The sequence below is a fragment of the Hypanus sabinus genome, chromosome 15, assembly GCF_030144855.1.
Source record: "Hypanus sabinus isolate sHypSab1 chromosome 15, sHypSab1.hap1, whole genome shotgun sequence".
NCBI classification, from domain to species: Eukaryota; Metazoa; Chordata; class Chondrichthyes; order Myliobatiformes; family Dasyatidae; genus Hypanus; species Hypanus sabinus.
This window is the reverse complement of record NC_082720.1, coordinates 49,878,360-49,899,240: the sequence shown is the minus strand read 5'-3', so window position 1 is coordinate 49,899,240 and position 20,881 is coordinate 49,878,360. Positions and strand designations below refer to the sequence as shown.

The window sequence follows — 20,881 nt, the reverse complement described above, 5'->3', positions numbered from 1 at the left end:
GTATGAGGGGTGCATGGGGTCCTTCATAATGCTGTTTCCTTTGCAGATGCAGCGTGTAGTGTAAACATCCGTGATGGCGGGAAGAGAGACCCCAGTGATCTTCTCAGCTGACCTCACTATCCGCTGCAGGGTCTTGCGATCCGAGATGGTGCAATTTCCGAACCAGGCAATGATGCAGTTGCTCAGGAACTCTCAATACAACCCCTGTAAAATGTGAGGAGGATGGGGGGTGGGAGATGGACTTTCCTCAGCCTTCGCAGAAAGTAGAAACGCCGCTGGGCTTTCTTTGCTATGGAGATGGTGTTGAGGGACCAGGTGAGATTCTCCGTCAGGTGAACACCAAGAAATTTGGTGCTCTTTACGATCTCTACCAAGGAGCTGTCAATGTTCAGCGGGGAGTCGTCGCTCTGTGCCCTCCTGAAGTCAACAACCATCTCTTTTGTTTTCTTCACATTAAGAGACAGGTTGTTGGCTCTGCACCAGTCCGTTAGCTGTTGCACCTCCTCTCTGTAAGCTGACTCGTTGTTCTTGCTGATGAGACCCACCACGGTCGTGTCATCGGCAAACTTGATGATATGGTTCGAGCTGTGTGTTGCAGCACAGTCATGGGTCAGCAGATTGAACAGCAGTGGACTGAGCACACAACCCTGGGGGGCCCCTGTGCTCAGTGAGATGGTGTTGGAGATGCTGCTCCCGATCTGGACTGACTGAGGTCTCCCAGTCAGGAAGTCTAGGATCCAGTTGCAGAGGGAGGTGTTCAGGCCCAGTAGGCTCAGCTTTCATATCAGTTTCTGAGGGATGATTGTGTTGAATGCTGAACTGAAGTCTATGAACAGCATCCTAACATATCTGTCTTTTTTATCCAGGTGGGTTAGGGCCAGGTGGAGGGTGGTGGCAATGGCGTCATCTGTTGAGCAGTTGGGATGGTATGCAAATTGCAGGGGGTTCAGTGAGGGGGGGCAGCAGGGTCTTGATGTGCCTCATGACGAGCCTCTCAAAACACTTCATGATGACGGATGTGAGTGCAACGGGACGGTAGTCATTTAGGCAGGACACTGAGGACTTCTTTTGCACGGGGACGATGGTGGCGGCATTGAAGCACGTTGGAATGGTGGCGCTGCTCAGGGAGATGTTGAAGATGTCAGTGAGAACATCTGCCAGCTGGTCTGCACATCCTCTGAGCACTCTGCCAGGGATGTTGTCTGGTCCAGCAGTCTTCCGTGGGTTGACCCACGGAATAATAATATATAATAATGATAATATATGATCACATGAGATTCCGAGACATCTGCAAATGTTACAACATTTACTCTTGGATATGTACCTTAGCCTAAGGTTTCATATCCGCAGTGTGGTGTGGAAAACATGGGCAAACAAAGAAGGGAAGTTAACGGGGAAAAGATATTGAATGGAACAAGATTTCCTTAATGATATCCAGTTATCCAGTTTCAGACTAAGATCATTAACTAAGGACTACAGAAACGTAAGTTGTAACAAAATAATGTAGTCCTATATTGCAATGCACTGGAGAGTCAGATTGATCTGGAGGAGGAATGCAAAGGGTGGTATCTTTAGTGTGTTGAACATCTCTAGCATGAGATGTCTTTCACGAACAGGTCTTTCATAAAATATGGTCACTGTATACTTTTAAAAGAAGGATTTTACACATAGAAGTGATAATAGAGAAGGGGTACTCTGACTCCCTGTAACACAGCTTCTTTCTTGCCTTGCATTTCTTAGCATCTTTCTAAATATTTCTATAAATTTCTAAAAACCCTTTGATACTTCAGTTTCATTAACATTTCTTTAGTCAATTGTGATGAAGTGACTTGTATTCTAGTACTCATTCTGTCACTTATCCTCTTTGATTGTTGTGTGAGAATTCCTTGACTCTTTCCTTTTGTTCTATATTCATCCGCCAGTGGAAATGAGCTGACTTTGCTTACAATACTAAGGCATCTAGAGATAGTTCACCTTCTTGTTATTCCTCTTCCAGCCCCGTTGCCATTGTCGTTCACTGCAGTTCTCACATTATCCCTGATCTCCAAGAAATACCAGGCCACATACCTACTTGATCTGCAGGAGTCCAAGTCTTCTTTTTGTCCCGCATCAGAAGTCTTTCCTCTGTCATTCCTCCCCCAAACTCAACCTTAACATCCATTCATGTCTTCTTTTCATCCAAAACCATTCACCATCTCCCTGTGTCTTCAACCTTTAATTCCTTGAACGTCATCCCCCAGCCCCAAAGCCCAGAACCATCACAATCTCTGCCAAGTTTTGCTCGTCCATTCTTTTAATAGCCTTCGTCCACTATTATCTGCTGCAGCGGTTTTTCTCCACCTCACCCAGACTATTTTCCTGAGCAGGCGTCAATCTCTACGTCCCTGGGTAGGTCACCAGTACTTCTTTGTGGCAGCACCACTTGGGTGTAAATGGACAAAGCTGTTATTTGAGGTCTTGTCAAAAGTCTCAGTGAAATCCTCACATGCTACATGAGCCTCAATGATTCTTTTTGTAACCCCTGTTGATTTTTAGTTTACAAAGCTATGCTACCTATCTCTTATTAATATAGTTTTACTTATTTCTGATTATTTATACTATCCTTTGGAATTGATTCCAATAATCTGCACACCACTGAAGTCAAATTAGCCTGTAATTACTTGGTTTACCTCTTCCTCAGTTTTTGAACAATGATACTATGTAAGCATTTCTTCAATCCCGTGGGATCATTCCTGTAATCAAAAGTCTAAACATTTGACGGAAGGATGTTCTGGAAGTTGATTTCAAAAGCTAAAGCTGTTATAAATTAATTTAATGAGAAAAGTATGATGTTATAGTCCAGAGCTGGTGTTCCCAATCTGAGATCCATGTATTTCTCGGTTAATGGTAGGGGTCCATGACATAAAAAATGTTGGGAACCTCTGGTCCAGAGACTAATTCTTATAACAGGTTGCACCTGGAGTTTTGTGTGTGGTTTTGGTTGCCACACTATAGAAGGATGGGATTGCACTGGAGAAAGTGCAGAGGAGATTCACCAGGATATTACGACAGTTGTGGCGAGTGATTGGATATAATGGGCTTATTTCCCCTGGGTGACTTGGGTATCATAGGTCAAAGGGTCTGTTTTTGTGCCAGTGACTCCCCTACCCCCAGCCCTGCTAAGGCATTGCTAATGTCAACAGTACAATTAGTGCTATCTTGTGCTGCAATCACATTAATGAGCAGGCAGCATGAAGCCCTTGTGCTGTCAGCATGGGATTGAAAAGAAAAGATTTGGTTATGTATTGCATCCCTGTACCCCTTTTACGGCAATATCTAATTTAGCCACCATGGCTGATAAAGAGGAGAGTGCAGTACACTGCAAATCACAAAACATCCAACTACTCTGCTCTTATGTGAATCTGGTGCTGTGCGTGCTGAAATTTAGCTCTTCGTTTTGAATCTGGAGTGAAATCTCATGCTTTTAAAATAATGAAACAAAGGTTTGCATTGGCTTTGTCATTTAGTATATCCATTTTTATTATGCTTTCCAGTGTCAGGCAGAAAAAGGACAGCCTTCCTCATAAACAGTGGGTCGGAGCAACCAATCTGGTGAAATGCAGGCCCTGCACTGGGGTACACCTCAGTTCTGTCTGTGGTTCCGATGGGCACACTTACTCCTCTAAGGTAAAAGCATTTCAATATTGCACTGGTCATGCTGCTGTGAAAATAAATACAATTATTTTGTTCTTTCTGTTTCAAATGTATGTGCAATATATTAAAAACAATCTGGGTGGGGGGTGGGAGGGTGTTCTGACTTGCAGTCGTTGTTTAAGCAAAGATTTCTAATTAGCTCTGATTCCAAACAAAATAATGTTTTATAAATTCTGATATGCATTTAAGGAGGAAAAATGAAGTACACACAAAATACAAATTTAAAATGGACAACAAGAGCGTGATAAGTTCTATATCACACTGTCACTGTCAATCATTCATAGAACAACAGCCTGTTTGAAGTTAGCAACAACTATCAAAATACGTTAAGAAAGCCAATCTATTGTTATTTAATTCATCTGATGTAATTTTTTTTCATAAATGTTCTTCCTGTCTTGCTAAGGAATTCTTCTGCATCTGTAATGTTCAACTTTAATTAGAACGATCCAACTTTCTAGATAGTGAGGAGTGATGTTAGAGAAAATTGGCCTCAAAGAAAGAATGCAAATGGATTTTTGTTTTTTTACATTTACACAGGGAAAAATATTTTATTCTGCTTTTATAATGACTTCCCTCAACACAAGGCAGCCTTTTGGAACTACAGTTTGTAAAATTTATTAGATCTTACGATATATTTACATTTGATTTGGTTTGGAGTCTGTTGCATTTTATTGTATGTTAATTATTTTGAAATTATACATAGCAACCTTCAGAATCTTTGCATAGGATACACAGAACAATTTATACATGAAGATCGCTACCTGGTTTTCTGTTATTTTCTGTACATTTATACAACCTGCACCAAGAGCGCTTGTTATTTCCTGAAGTGATTGTTTGGTCTCACTGCAGTGACATTTTGGCAAGCTATTCGTGTTTTGCATGTTTTTATGATATTAGCTATATTCAGTATTTAATAGAATATAAAGTGTAACTGTTTATAGCCATGCATTATTGCTTCATTATTTCCAATATCCACCATTTGTTTTCTTGCCAGGTTTTTTTCCCTAAAGATTTTACCTATATTCTGTAATTTAGTTGAGTCTTATGTGCTCCATATATTAACATCTACATAACAATATGTACATTTTACCATTAGAATTGGTGTGATTCTTTTTCTATATATTTCTCCAGTTTTCTTCAAGATATTGAAGTTTTTTGTTATTTTAATTTGTTTGAATAATTGTTTGCATATAAGAATTTTTAGCCTCAAAGAAACTTCAAAAAATATTCTCTTCCTCATCTTATGTGTACAAGAGAGAATCACTGAAACGTCCTGTATACGAGGAGCAGTCAGCTACTAATACCAATACCAAGACAAAAACTGAGCTATTGTACTCCCAGTACCCGACTCTCAGCCCATGGCCTTGTAGGTTGAAGCTATTTAAGAGCATATCCAGGTAACTTTGAAATGTGATTATGTAGCCGTGTGCTACGCACAGCGCTGCAATAACGACACGGAGTCGGTGAGCTGCAGTTACAAAAGAGGTTTATTCAAACTTCGCGGCCTCGCTTTAAAGCCTTCCTGATCCTGCCCACCCTGAGCGGGAATGCTGTAGGGGGCGCGTATTCACAGTCCCATCCCACGCGCGAGCTTTTCCCCTTGCTGGTGAAGCAGGCTTGGCGCCCTCTTTGGAACCTGCCTCAATGCCGGCGCGCGCCACTTTGTGAGCCGGTTCGAGTGCGTGGGGAAGTGGGTCGCCACATACCCCCCCCCCCCCAGAACCAGCGATACATCCCCAATGTCCACAGTCTGGGTCGGACTCTGCTTGGGAGGTCTGCCTCTGCGCCGCGGTGCCGGAATCTCGACCAGCTGCGCCAAGTCCACATGGGCTGGTTTGAGTCAGTCCACCGTGAAAACCTCCTCTTTCCCCCCAATGTCCAGCACGAATGTGAACCCGTTGTTTCTGATCACTGTAAACAGTCCCTCATAGGGCCGCTGTAGCAGTGCCCGATGTCCACCCCGTCGTACAAAAACGAACTTACAGTTTTGCAGGTCTTTGGGTGTGCAGGTTGGATTCTGCCCATGCTGCGAAGTGGGTATGGGGGTCAGGTTACTGAGCCTCTCGCGTAGTCTGCCCAGGACTGCTGTGGGTTCCTCCACTTGCCCCCTTGGGGCCGGTATGAACTCTCCTGGGACAACCAGGGGTGCGCTGTACACCAACTTGGCCGACGAGGTGTGCAGATCCTCTTTGGGCGCCATGCAGATTCCGAGCAGGACCCTGGGAAGCTCATCCACCCAGTTAGGCCCTTTGAGGCGGGCCATGAGAGCGGACTTCAGGTGACGGTGGAATCGCTCCACTAGTCCGTTTGACTGTGGGTGGTAGGCAATTGTGTGGTGCAGCTGTGTCCCCAAAAGGCTGGCCATAGCTGACCACAGGCTGGAGGTGAACTGGGCGTCTCTGTTGAAGGTCATGTGGGCCGGTACACCAAAGTGAGATACCCAGGTGGCAATCAGTGCCCGGGCGCAAGATTCGGAGGTGGTGTCGGTGAGCGGGACCGCCTCTGGCCATCTTGTGAACAGGTCTATGATAGTGAGGAGGTGCCACACTCCGCGCAATACTGGCAGGGGGCCCACGATATCCACATGAATGTGGTCGAAACACCGGCGGGTGGGGTGGAACTGCTGCGGCAGAGCTTTGGTGTGCCGCTGCACCTTGGCCGTCTGGCAGTGCATGCACATTCTGGCCCATTCACTGACCTGCTTGCAGAGTCTGTGCCAAACGAACCTGTTGACTACCATCCGGACGGTTGTCCTGATGGAGGGGTGCACTAAGTTGTGAATGGAATTGAAAACGCGGCGCCGCCAGGCTGTCGGGACAACGGGACGGGGCTGGCCGGTGGCGACGTCACAGAGTAGGGTCCTCTCACTTGGGCCTACGGGGAGGTCCTGGAGCTGCAGACCGGAGACTGCGGTTCTGTAACTAGGGATCTCCTCATCTGTCTGCTGTGCCTCTGCCAGTGCTTCATAGTCTACCGCCGGGATAGGGCTTGAATGTTAGGGCGGGAGAGGGCGTCCGCCATGACATTATCCTTTCCCGAGACATGCCGGACATCCGTCGTGTATTCGGAGATGTAGGGCAGATGTCGCTGCTGGCGGGATGACCAGGGGTCGGATGCTTTCGTGAACGCAAAGGTAAGCGGTTTGTGGTCCGTGAACGCGGTGAAGGGCCTACCTTCTAAGAAGTACCTGAAATGCCGGATTGCCAGGTATAGCGCCAACAGTTCTCGGTCGAAAGCACTGTATTTGAGCTCAGGTGGTCATAGGTGTTTGCTGAAAAATGCCAGGGGTTGCCAGCGACCCTCGATGAGTTGTTCCGGCACTCCACTGACTGCCATGTTGGATGCGTCCACTGTGAGGGCGGTAGGGACGTCCATTCTGGGATGTACTAGCATCGCGGCGTTTGCCAAGGCTTCTTTGGTTTTAATGAAAGTGACGGCAGACTCCTCATCCCAGGTAATGTCCTTGCCCTTACCCGACATCAGGGCATGATTCGGGCAGCTGAAGGAAGGAAGCGGTGGTAGAAATTCACCATACCCACGAATTCCTGAAGGCCTTTGATTGTGTTGGGTTGTGGGGAATGGCGGACCGCATCTACCTTGGCGGGCAGAGGGGTTGCCCTGTCTTTAGTAATCCTGTGGCCCAGGAAGTCGATGGTGTCGAGCCCGAACTGGCATTTGGCCGGGTTGATTGTCAGGCCGTATTCACTCAGTCGGGTGTAGAGTTGACGGAGGTGGGACAGATGCTCCTGACAACTGCTGCTGGCTATGAGGATGTTGTCCAAATAGATTAAAACGATGTCCAGGTGGCTTCCCACCGCGTCCATTAACCGCTGAAACGTCTGTGCGGCATTCTTTAGGCTGAACAACATGTGGAGGAACTCGAAAAGGCCGAAAGGGATGATGAGTGCCGTTTTGGGGACGTCGTCCGGATGCATCGGGATTTGATGGTATCCCCGGACGAGGTCCACCTTGGAGAAGATCCGTGCGCCGTGCAGGTTTGCTGCAAAGTCCTGAATGTGTGGCACAGGGTAGCGGTCCGGAGTTGTAGCCTCATTCAGCCTGCGGTAGTCGCCGCATGGTCTCCAGCCCCCTGTTGCTTTGGGTACCATGTGCAGGGGGGAGGCCCATGGGCTGTCGGACTGCCGTATGATCCCCAATTCCTCCATCCTCTTGATGGCTTCTGGGAGCATGGCCTGGTGATCTGTGCGACGGACGCCCCACTCTCCTTCTTGGCTTTACACAGCACGTCCACCTGGGCCGCCACCTTCCGGGGGTCGCTGAAATACGCGTCGGACAGCAGCAGGCGTATGTCCTCGGGCAGCTGCTCCAGGAACGCCTGCTCAAACATGAGGCAGGACTTGTGACCTCCGGCCAGGGACAGCATCTCGTTCATCAAAGCCGACGGTGGCCTGTCCCCCAAACCATCCAGATGCAGTAAGCGGGCAGCTCGCTTGCACCGTGAGAGTCTGAAACTCCTTATGAGCAAGGCTTTGAATTCTGTGTATTTGCCGTCCGCTGTAGGGGGTGCGTATTCACAGTCCCATTCCGCACGCGGGCTTTTCCCCTTGCTGGTGAAGCAGGCTTGGCGCCTTCTTTGGGACCGGCCTCAATGCCGGCGCGCGCCACTTTGTGAGCCGGTTCGAGTGCGCAGGGAAGTGGGTCGCCACAATTAGGAATTTATGTCACACTGCCATTTCAGGAAGAGTACTACACACCCACTTCTCTTCATGTGAATTTATTTTTCTAAACTGATTTCTATCCTACTAATAATTAACTTAAATCTTTATTCCCTTGTTACCAATTTCTTTCCTGTACAGCCTATCTAAATCTCCCATAACTGTATACGCCTCATTAAATCTTTCCTCTAAGTTCGGGTTCCAAAGGGGAAGAAAAGCATCACTCTAGTTTGTAGTGTACTGTGGCGACCCATTTCCTGGCGTATCCGAACCGACTCACAATTAGATAGCCTACGGGGGTTTGCGAGCACAGAGCTTTGGAGCCTCTGCGCCATGGGGGGCCGGTTGACAGAGGCTTAAAAGTGAGGCTGAAGTTTTCGAATAAAGTTTTTTCCTTCGACTGCAGTTACCGACTCCGTGTCGTAATTTTAGCGCTGTGTGTAGCACACCGCTACAGTACTTCACTTTACATCACTCTAGTGTACTTCAAGGCAAGAAGCATCAGGAACAAAGGTGATGAACTGAGAGCTTGGATACATACATGGAATTATGATGTAGTGGCCATTACAGAGACTTGGCTGGCACCAGGGCAGGAATGGATTCTCAATATTCCTGGATTTCAGTGCTTTAATAGGGATAGAGAGGGGGGAGAAAGGGGAGGAGGGGTGGCATTACTGGTCAGTGATACTATTACAGCTACAGAAAGGGTGGGTAATGTAGCAGGATCCTCTTTTGAGTCAGTATGGGTAGAAATCAGGAACAGGAAGGGAGCAGTTACTCTATTGGGAGTATTCTATAGGCACCCTGGTAGCAGCAGAGATACCGAGGAGCAGATTGGGAGGCAGAATTTGGAAAGGTACAAAAATAACAGGGTTGTTATCATGGGTGACTTTAACTTCCCTAATATTGATTGGCACCTGATTAGTTCCAAGGGTTTAGATGGGGCAGAGTTTGTTAAGTGTGTCCAGGATGGATTCCTGTCACAGCATGTTGACAGGCCGACTAGGGGGAATGCCATACTAGATCTAGTATTAGGTAACGAACCGGATCAGGTCACAGATCTGTCAGTGGGTGAGCATCTGGGGGACAGTGATCACCGCTCCCTGACCTTTAGCATTATCATGGAAAAGGATAGAATCAGAGAGAACAGGAAATTTTTTAATTGGGGAAGGGCAAATTATGAGGCTATAAGGCTAGAACTTGCGGGTGTGAATTGAGATGATGTTTTTGCAGGGAAATGTACTATGGACATGTGGTCAATGTTTAGGGATCTCTTGCAGGATGTTAGGGATGAATTTGTCCAGGTTAGGAAGATAAAAAATGGTTGGGTGAAGGAATCATGGGTGACAAGTGAGGTGGAGAATCCAGTCAGATGGAAGAAGGCAGCATACACGAGGTTCAGGAAGCAAGGATCAGATGGGTCTATTGAGGAATATAGGGTAGCAAGAAAGGAGCTTAAGAAGGGGCTGAGGAGAACAAGAAGGGGGCATGAGAAGGTCTTGTCGGGCAGGGTAAAGGAAGGCATTCTTCAGTTATGTGAAGAACAAAAGGATGACAGGAGTGAAGGTAGGACCGATTAGAGATAAAAGTGGGAAGATATGTCTGGAGGCTGTGGAAGTGAGTGAGGTTCTCAATGAATACTTCTCTTTGGTATTCACCAATGAGAGGGAACTTGATGACAGTGAGGACAATATGAGTGAGGCTGATGTTAAGGGAGAAGAGGTGTTGGAGTTGTTAAAATACATTAAGCAGGATAAGTCCCCAGGGCCTGACGGAATATTCCCCAGGCTGTTCCACAAGGCAAGGGAAGAGATTGCTGAGCCTCTGGCTAGGATCTTTATGTCCTCGTTGTCCACGGGAATGATACCAGAGGTTTGGAGGGAGGTGAATATTGTCCCCTTGTTCAAAAAAGGTAGTAGGGATAGTCCAGGTAATTATAGACCAGTGAGCCTTACATCTGTGGTGGGAAAGCTATTGGAAAAGATTCTTAGAGAAAGAATCTGTGGGCATTAAGAGAATCATGGTCTGATCAGGGACAGTCAGCATGGCTTTGTGAAGGGCAGATCGCGTCTCGCAAGCCTGATAGAGTTCTTTGAGGAGGTGACCAGGCATATAGATGAGGGTGGTGCAGTGGATGTGATCTACATGGAGTTTAGTAAGGCATTTGACAAGGTACCACACGGTAGGCTTATTCAGAAAGTCAGAAGGCATGGGATCCAGGGAAATTTGGCCAGGTGGATTCAGAATTGTCTTGCCTGCAGAAGACAGAGGGTCGTGGTGGAGGGAGTGCATTCGGATTGGAGGGTTGTGACTAGTGGTGTCCCACAAGGATCTGTTCTGGGACCTCTACTTTTCATGATTTTTATTAATGACCTGGATGTGGGGGTAGAAGGGTGGGTTGGCAAGTTTGCAGATGACACAAAAGTTGGTGGTGTTATGGATAGTGTTGAGGATTGTTGAAGATTGCAGAGACGCATTGATAGGATGCAGAAGTGGGCTGAGAAGTGGCAGATGGAGTTCAACCTGGAGAACTGTGAGCTGGTACACTTTGGAAGGACAAACTCCAAGGCAGAGTACAAAGTAAATGGCAGGATACTTGGGAGTGTGGAGGAGCAGAGGGATCTGGGGTACATGTCCACAGATCCCTGACAGTTGCCTCACAGGTAGATAGGGTAGTTAAGAAAGCTTATGGAGTGTTAGCTTTCATAAGTCGAGGGATAGAGTTTAAGAGTCGCAGGGTAATGATGCAGCTCTATAAAACTCTGGTTAGGCCACACTTAGAGTACTGTGTCCAGTTCTGGTCGCCTCACTATAGGAAGGATGTGGAAGCATTGGAAAGGGTACAGAGGAGATTTACCAGGATGCTGCCTGGTTCAGAGAGTATCATTATGATCAGAGATTAAGGGAGCTAGGGCTTTACTCTCTAGAGAGAAGGAGGATGAGAGGAGACATGATAGAGGTTTACAAGATATAATAGATAGAATGGACAGGGCACCACGGCTCAATACAAGAGGACATGGCTTTAAGGGAATGGGTGGAAAGTTCAAGGGAGTTATTAGAGGAAGATGTTTTACCCAGAGAGTGGTTGGTGCGTGGAATGCACTGCCTGAGTCAGTGGTGGAGGCAGGTACACTAGTGAAATTTAAGAGACTACTGGACAGGTATATGGAGGAATTTAAGGTTGGGGGTTATGTGGGAGGTGGGGTTTAAGGGCCTGTACTGTGCTGTATTGTTCTATGTTAGTTTGAGTATCCTCATAACAATACTCCCTTACTCCTGAGCAACAAACTTGTAAATCTTCTCTGCATACTCTCTCGTGCTGTCACAATCTTTCCTGTGCTGTGCTGATCAGGACTATATACTGTTACTCCAGCTATGGTCCAATTAGCATTTTATGCAATCCCAGCATCTCCTTCCTGCTTGCATTTTGCATCTCAGCCAATAAAAATAAGTGTCCTGAATGCTTTCTTAAATATCTTAACCATCATGTTACTTTCAGGGAAGTGTGGGTGTGCACACTAACCTCCCATTGCTCTTGTTTACCTTTGACAACATTACTATGTATGCTTTTGTTTGTCCTCTGAAAGTAATTCAGTTTGTTACTTTTGTACAAATCTGACCATTCCATTGTTATCTTGCTGCACCACGCCGCCAGCTTTAGTATCATCAACCAACTACTTATTCATGTCCCCTACATTTCAGAAGTCATTGACAAATATGTATTTCTAAACATCCACTGGGATCCCACTGGACACAAGCTGAGCTTGCAAGGAACCCATATTCACTTGATCAGATAGAAAAACTCCAGTAATCAGGCAACATCTGTGGAAAGGACCGAGTCCTGTTTCATCCTGGCAGTAGAGGAGTAGATGGACATGTCGGAATGGGAATGGGAAGTAGGATTGAAATGGGTGGCCACTGGGAGATCCCACTTTTTCTGGCGGACGGAACATCAGTGCTCGGTGAAACGGTCTGCCAACCTACGTTGGGTCTCACCAATGTACGGATACAGTAAATGACCCCAACAGACTCGCAGATGAAACGTCGCCTCACCTGGAAAGACTGATTGAGGCCTTGAATGGTAGTGAGGAGGTGGTGTAGGTACATGTGTAGCATTTGTTCCACTTGCAAGGATAAGTATCAGCAGGGAGACCATACAACTGTTTCTATGTAAGTACAGTCAGATGACAATAAACTTGAACTTGAACTACAAGGTGCTGTTCTTGTTTGCACTTGAACTCACCCTGGCAGCCAAGATAATTAGTGTCCATTTATCTGGAATCAAGTTGACCCCTGAATGTTAAAAGGAGCCTCATTAAACATAGTTAACAGAAAGCATCTCTGCTACTGTTTATGTAGAAAAGAATCTTAATGTACAGTGTTATGCTTTGTAACTTCAAAACATTAATTTAAAGGAAAACAAGAGAGGCAAGAAATATGAATCTTAGTTTGTTCTTTATTTTAAGCAATCTTATCATGTGACAGCATGATGATGTACACAATTCATGTAACATACATATATCCCATAATGAATTATTTAAAGGAACAAGACTGCTTAATCAAACAATATACCTACAAGACTACAGTACTCAAATATTACCGGAATATTAAATACAGCACAGCTCTCTGCTTAGCTATAAACTCCAACTTAATAGAGAATGGTTCTCAATAGATACACATGTAACCCCATGGATCGCCTCAGGCTCACTCAGCTCGTTTCGTCTAGGGGGAGCAGCCTTCGGCCCCTCCAAACTGGGTAATCAGCTGGTGTGGATGCTGTGTGATGACCCCACCTCGCCCAAAAACAGACAGTACACCATATGCGATTAAATGAGTACAATTTATAAAGGTTACTATAACTAAGTGATTAATAACGATACAGTATATATGAAGAGAAAAAATAAAGAAAAGGCGCCAAACTTATCAAAGTCCAAACCACTTCATGCACAACCGTTGGAGCTCAATTACTGAAGTCTTCTGGCCACCACTCGATCCCCTCCAAACTCCTCGACTCGCAGCTCAGGACCCTCCGAGTGGTCAACCAAGCACATCTAGCTTCATCCCCCCACCTCGGAGTACCTCCCGGCCTCGGACCCCCGCTTGGGGTCCGATCCTCGCCCAGCTTACAGCATTGCGTCCTCTCTCTCGACCCCCTCGCACCGATCTGCCCAAAAGCCCGTCAACCAAAGCTTACAGACTCAGAAGAAAGAACATTAATCCCCATTTGGTTTACAAAGGAATACCATTCTCGTTATCAGTAAATTGTAACAAACAAGCTTCCAGCACTCTCTCGCAACAAAGAAACATTCCTGCTTTTAGCAAAGAAACCCTTTCCCAATAGTACCAAAGAAACAAAAAAAACCCTTTACACACATTATACTATATAATGCAACTACTATACAGACATTCACAGTGTGTTTAAATTTAAGTTGTCCCATTCAAGCCTAAAGATGATCTTTTTTGATTCTTTGATCCTTGCTTCTCTCCTTTTCAAATTCCTATTTTATTTTCCTTGCCTTCCTTTTTCTTCTAGTTTCTTATATCTCTGAATTTTCTAATTTCTCGAGAAATTGGTTCTCATTTAATCTTCCATTTCCATAGCATTTATGTCAGCCTCCTCCTTCTTTTCCTTTTCCTTTCCAGGATGTTCATCTTGATCTTGGGAAGGTCCATTTAGTTCACTGAAGTATTCTCTTATTAATCCTTCTATTGCTCCCGATCTCTCCCCTTGGTTTCCTCATCCACAACAGCATCTGACAAATCCTCTGTGTTTGTTTCTCCGTTGACTCCTTTCTTTTTGGCCTTCCATTCATCCAGCTGGGCTTTGATCTTTGCATTTATTTTTACAAGCAGCTTTCTGTCTCCCACTTGAAGTTCATGCAATAACAATGCATGCAGAGTATATTCTGGTTCTTTATGATTGCAAAAACTGAATGCTTGCAACATTCCTGAAGCTCCTTGAACTCTCTTCCAGCTTAAAATCAAGCCATGTTTCACAAGTGACTGCCTGATTAACATATCAGAAGCTTTCTCAGTGATGCTGTCTACCAAATGTGTTGTAGTCGGACCGCTGCTTTTGTTACTATCTTGCTTCCTCTGAGCAGCAGGGTGCTTCCTTGGTCAAATATGTTTTCCAACCAGAGGCACCAACACTGCTGTACAGAATGGAGACAGTTGTGACATGATCCAGTACCTTTCTTAATTTGCTTTCAGTCGACTTTATTGCAGGAGATGTGGCATACAAATGGTGGACAGATCTCCAGTCAAGTTGTAGTTGTCTCAGCCACTCATGTCCTAGCAATGCTGCTCCTCCTATTTTTACCACATACAAGCCCAATGTGGCTTGTTGGTTGTTGTATTTCACTGTTACAAATGTCATTTCCACAAACTTTTCTCTAGTTTAATTTCTTAGTTGGATATCTGCAGCCTTCAGTTTAGTATCATTAAAATACCACTCAAACATATGCAGTGTCTAATTCCATTTTAATTAATTTGCCATTCACTTCTGGTGTAAGCCATATTGCTTGTCTGTTGTTAGTTTTCACATTGTAAATCTAAGGCTGCGCAGTCCTGTGTCACTTTCAGCATCATCATCATATTTTCATCAACAGCATGCAGATAAGTGCTGTTTTTGAAACTGCAACTTGACCTTTTATCTTTTTCTCTTCCCTGTGCAGACCATTTATTTTTGTCTGTCTGACATACCCTTTGTATGTGTCTTACTTTGTTGCATTTTCTGTAAGTTTTACCTTTAAAGCTGCATTGGTCTGGTGTTTGTGAGCCTGTGCCTCAACAGTAACAATTTGTTCTGCCAGGCCAGTTTTCTTATAGACATTGCAATTGTGTTCATGCGCACTTACATTCCTGACTGCAGCTTAGTTACATCTGTCTGTGGTTTCCATTGATTTCAACCATTCTTTTAAGTGTAAGCTATGCTTCAGTTAGGAGACATTTTTGAATGCTTTCCTGTAAGATTCCACAAACTAAATGATCTAGCACTGCATCATTAAGACCATTACCAAACTGACAATGCTCAACCTCTTCAATTCAGCCATGTACAGCAAAATGGACTCTCTTTTGATGCCACTTATCAAAGCTAAAGTGTTCTGCAATCCACAATGGCTTTGGTTCCAAATGTTCCATCATTACTTTCACAATATCAGCAAAGCTCATTTCTGCTGGTCAGTTAACCCTTGAGCAATCAAGTGCAACTATCTTTCCAATGTAGCCAGCGATTTCTGATTATTTTCACCCAGTACTCAGTTTATGAACCTGTGAATTCATCCATTTTCTGTCTTTTTTAAAACTGAATTATGTCTTCCCTTCTGAAGAACATGTGCTATGCTGCTTTTTTAACTCAATGTTTCTTTGCTGTGCTTCAACGAGTCGGTAGTCCTGTTTGTTTTGAAAATACCTTATCACTGCTGTTATGTTTTGTAACTTCAAAGCATTAAACTATTTCAAAAGAAAACAAGAGAGCTGAGAGATGCAAGTCTTGTTTGTTCTTTACTTTAAATAGGCGCGCACACTTAACTCGTGGTAGCACGATGACATGTGAAGTTCATGTATTTATACATATAACCTATAATGAATTATTTAGGAGAACAAGAATGCTTAATCAAACAATATATCTGTAATATTACTCATATATTACTGAAATATTAAATACACAATATAATGAATCCATGTAACTTCAGTTTAAGTTGGACCTTGGATCTTGGCGATTGTAGGGATGACTTACAGTGGACTGATAAGTTTGAGCATATAGACATTAAGAAAGAGGATGTTCTGGAGCTTTTGGAAAGTATCAAGTTGGATAAGTCACTGGGATATACCACAGGCTACTGTGGGAGGCAAGGGAGGAAATTACTGAGCCTCTAGCAATGATCTTTGCAGTGGGGACGGGAGAGGTTCCAGAGGACTGGAAGGTTGCAGATGTTGTTCACTTATTCATGAAAGGGAGTAGAGATAGCCCAGGAAATTATAGACCAGTGAGTCTTACTTCAATGGTTGGTAAGTTGATGGAGAGGCATAATATGATTAGGAATAGTCAGCAAGGCTTTGTCAAAGGCAGGTTTTGCCTTACAAGCTTGATTGAATTTTTTGAGGATGTGACTAAACACATTGATGAATGTAGAGCAGTAGATGTAGTGTATATGTATTTCAGCAAGGCACTTGATAATGTACCCCATGCAGGAGAAAGTAAGGAGGCATGGGATCCAAGGGGACCTTGCTTTGTGGATCCAGAATTGGCTTGCTCACAGAAGGCAAAGAGTGGTTGTAGACTGGTCATATTCTGCATGGAGGTTGGTGACCAGTGGTGTGCCTCAGGTATCTGTTCTGGGACCCCTTCTTTTCATGATTTTTATAAATGACCTGGATGAGCAAGTGGAGAGATGAGTTAGTAAATTTGCTGATGACACAAAGGCTGGGTGTGTTGTGGGTAGTGTGGAGGGCTGTAAAGTTTACAGCGGGATATTGATAGGATGCAAAATTTGGCTGAAAAGTGGCAGATGGAGTTCAACCGAGATAAGTGTGAGGTGGTTCATTTATGTACGTGAAATATGATGGCAGAATATTAGTATTAATGTTAAGACTTTAGGCAGTGTGGAGGATCAGAGGGATCATGGGGTCCGAGTCCATAGGACACTCAAAGTTGCTGCACAGGTTGACTGTGTGGTTAAGAAGGCATACAGTGCATTGGTTTTCATCAACCATAGGATTGAGTTCAAGAGCCGAGAGGTAATATTACAGCTTTATAGGAATCTAGTCAGACCTCACTTGGAGTACTGTGCTCAGTTCTGGTCACCTCACTACAGGAATGATGTGGAAACTATAGAAAGGGTGCAGAGGAGATTTACAAAGACATTGCCTGGATTGAGGAGCCTGCCTTATGAGAATAAGTTGAGTGAACTTAGTCTTTTCTCCTTGGAAAGACAGAGGATAAGAGGTGACCTGATAGAGCTGTATAAGATAATGAGAGGCATTGATCATGTGGATAGTCAGAGGCTTTATCCCAGGGCTGAAATGACTAATACGAGAGAGCACAGTTGGAAGTAGGTACAGAGGAGATGGCAGGGGCAGATTTTATATGCAGAGGGTGGTGAGTGCATGGATTGGGCTGCCAGTGACAGTGATGGAGGTGGATACGATAGAGTCTTTTAAGAGACTCCTAGATAGGCACATGGAGCTTAGAAAAATAGAGGACTATGGGTAACCGTAATTAATTTCTAAAGTAAGTACATGTTTGGCCCAGCATCATGGGCTGAAAGGCCTGTATTGTGCTGTAGGTTTTCTATGTTTCTATGTAAGTATTCTTTGACTCACGTTCCCATAAATGGCATAAGAAAAACTTGGCATTGAGTTTGCAATCATACACTGAGAGAGCTTAGATGGAGAGGTCAGTATAGGAAACAGAAAAATATTAATACAGTCCCTCACTTGAAGCTCAGGTCCATTGCTGCAGCACGGATATGTCTTCATTTGTCTGCAAGATATCTTTTCCAAAGAGGCTTGAAGGAAGAACTCGAGCTTGTGATGCTGGATTGTGCAGGCAGCTCAAATCTGCTGACCTCAGCTGCTCCAGTGGGTGAGATTTCTGACCACTGAAGTCCAGGAATTCTGGCGGATTTGCAAGGTTGGACCTGCCACTTACTCTGAGTGGCTGATGCACCTCAACAGAAGCCAAACAGACTGTAGATTAGGATGCAAATGAGAAACTGAGAATCTTTTTTTAAAAAAAGAAGTAAATTTTGCTTTAGTTTAATGCTTTGTATTACCTATTTTATTTAACTTAATCATATTTAACATTTTTGTTTCCATTGTAATGTGTGAATGTCAGAGGTACTTTAAAAAACATTTTGATTCATACTTTTAACCGTTAGCTGATCAGTGACTCCCAGCTATGATAGCTATAAGGGATAGAATTGCAATTCGGAGAGGCCCTGCCTTGGGCAGATGTGTCACCTGGGTCTCTGCTGCATAAGCACAAGGACAGTGTGACAGGCCGTATGCAGGCAGTCAGAAAGTGTGGAAGTGGCTGTCATTCCAGGTAGGAGAGGAGAGGGCACAGGCATACATGTACACCTGCAACTATAACCAGGCAGAAACAAGAGTGTAAATGTGTACACCAGAATTAAAGTATGTAACTTTTGCAATTTTAATTAAGTTTATTTTCAGATGAGTAAAAGGGATAATAATCAAAATCTCCAGATTTGTAGGATATATACTAAGATAGAAGAAATAACATTAAAATTAATTATCTGTTCAATATTTTGAAGTCATGAACAATTTACATAATTTGAAGAAATACCACAACATTTTTGTACTGTTCAGGCACCCAGTGCAATCAATCATGGATAGATAGAGCAAGTGCAAGCAAACATAAAATGTGAATTCAGAACCATTTGAAAGTGGATTTGTTGAAAGGAGTTACGTGCCTTCCGTATGAGCATAGAGAAAAAAATGAGAGAAATATTGACTATTCCTTATGGGCAAATAATGTTTAAATACTCTACGCTAACAGGGAAAGTCACGAGAATAGGCAAAATTAGATGAGTTAGAATGACATTCTGCCCTGGTTTGCATATTGACACAGCTAGGACACAAGATCCATGGTCAAGTCTGACCAATGGAGTGCCTCAGAGTGACAATTAGATTTCTTTTAGTGAAGTGTTATTTTTAATTAAAAAATACAAAGGATTAAGGAATTTTATCATGTCTGTCAATTTTTTTTAAATGGACAAGATTGTTTTCACTTTTTCTCCTAGGTATTAACATGTTACTACATCAATAAGAATAAGGCACACACATGACCTGGACACCTGATAGCTTCAGATTATATTAGACAATACACAATAGGTGCAGGCCTTTCGAGCCAGCACTGCCATTCAATGTGATCGGGGCTAATCATCCGCAATCAGTGCCCCGTTCCTGCCTTCTCCCCATATCCCTTGACTCTGCTATCTTTAAGAGCTCTATCTAACTCTTTCTTGAAAGCATCCAGAGAATTGGCCTCCACTGCCTTCTGAGGCAGAGTATTCCGTAGATCCACAACTCTCTGGGTGAAAAAGTTTTTCCTCAACTCCATTCTAAATGGCCTTATTCTTAAACTGTGGCCTCTGGTTCTGGACTCCCCCAACATCAGGAACGTGTTTCATACCTGTAGCGTGTCCAATCCCTTAATAATCTTATTATGTCACATTGTAATGCCAGCTGACCTTTACACAAAATTCCATTAATAACACATCACACCATATAGTATGTTTTCAGTTCAATGTTTATCCATGTCTATACAGAGGCTTTGTGGTTCTGATTATAAACTAGAACAGGAACCAGGTAGACAAATACACAAGAAAGGGTAAAGTACTATGACAATGACTAAGAGTGATACCTGAGGCCTAATAGAAGTAGAAATGTATTTTTTATCTGCCAAGGCTAGCAAGGGGTGGGTGAGAAGGGGTAAGTTGACCAGGGAGTCAGGGATGGAGTGATCCCTGCAGAAGGTGGTAAAGGGTGGGAAGAGGTGTGGCAGGATCTTGTTGCAGCTGGCAGAAGTTTCTAAGGAACTTGGCCTGTCCCCTAAAACCATCACTAATTTTTATAGGTGCACCGTAGAAAGCATTCTTCTAGGGTGCATCACAACCTGGTATGGAAGTTGTCCTGTCCAAGACTGGAAGAAGCTGCAGAAGATCGTGAACATAGCCCAGCACATCACACAAACCAATCTTCCATCCTTGGACTCACTTTACACCGCACGCTGTCGGAGCAGTGCTGCCAGGATAATCAAGGACATGACCCACCCAGCCAACACACTTTTTGTCCCTCTTCCCTCCGGGAGAAGGTTCAGGAGCTTGAAGATTCATACGGCCAGATTTGGGAACAGCTTCTTTCCAACTGTGATAAGACTGCTGACGGATCCTGACCTGGATCTGGGCCGTACCTTCCAAATATCCGGACCTGACTTGCACGACCTTACTTTCCCTTTTCTATTTTCTAATTATGATTTATAATTTAAATTTTTATTATATTTACTTCGATTTGTACTTCAGGGAGTACAAAGTGCAGAATCAAATATTGCTGTGATGATTGTATGCTCTAGTATTAATTATTTGGTGACAATAAAGTAAAGTTAAGCTGATGTGGGTCCAGTAAGATAAAAGGTGAGGACTGTTCTATTTGGAGAGAGGGGATGAGAGTAAAAGTAAAGACATGAGGGAAATGCAAGAAATAGAAAGGAAGCCACTTTTCCTGAGAAAGGAGGACATTTCAGATATCCTGAAAAGAAAGACTTCATTTGGAGAACAGATGCAGTGGGGATAGAAAAACAGAGAAAGAGGTGGCATTCTTACGAGAGATATGATGGCAACAGATGTGTATTGGTAGCTGTAGGACTCGATGGGTTTTTGTAAATGTCAGTGGGTAGTTTGTCTGCTGCGATTGAGATAGACAGATCCAGAAAAGGAGGAGAGATGTCATAAATTTTCCAAGTAGATATGCGAGCAGAGTTAGGG

General features: G+C 44.1%; 1 protein-coding gene across 3 annotated transcripts in view; it reads left to right on the top strand.

Annotated features, from left to right (window-relative positions):
- The window catches only part of LOC132405510 (testican-1-like), a 486,455-nt gene that overhangs the window by 341,982 nt on the left and 123,592 nt on the right, over nucleotides 1-20,881 (top strand). For all 3 annotated transcript variants that reach the window (XM_059990381.1, XM_059990379.1, XM_059990380.1), the window contains exon 5: nucleotides 3,534-3,666. In XM_059990381.1, coding sequence (XP_059846364.1) covers nucleotides 3,534-3,666 — 133 coding nt within the window. The remainder of the gene's footprint in view (nucleotides 1-3,533; nucleotides 3,667-20,881) is intronic.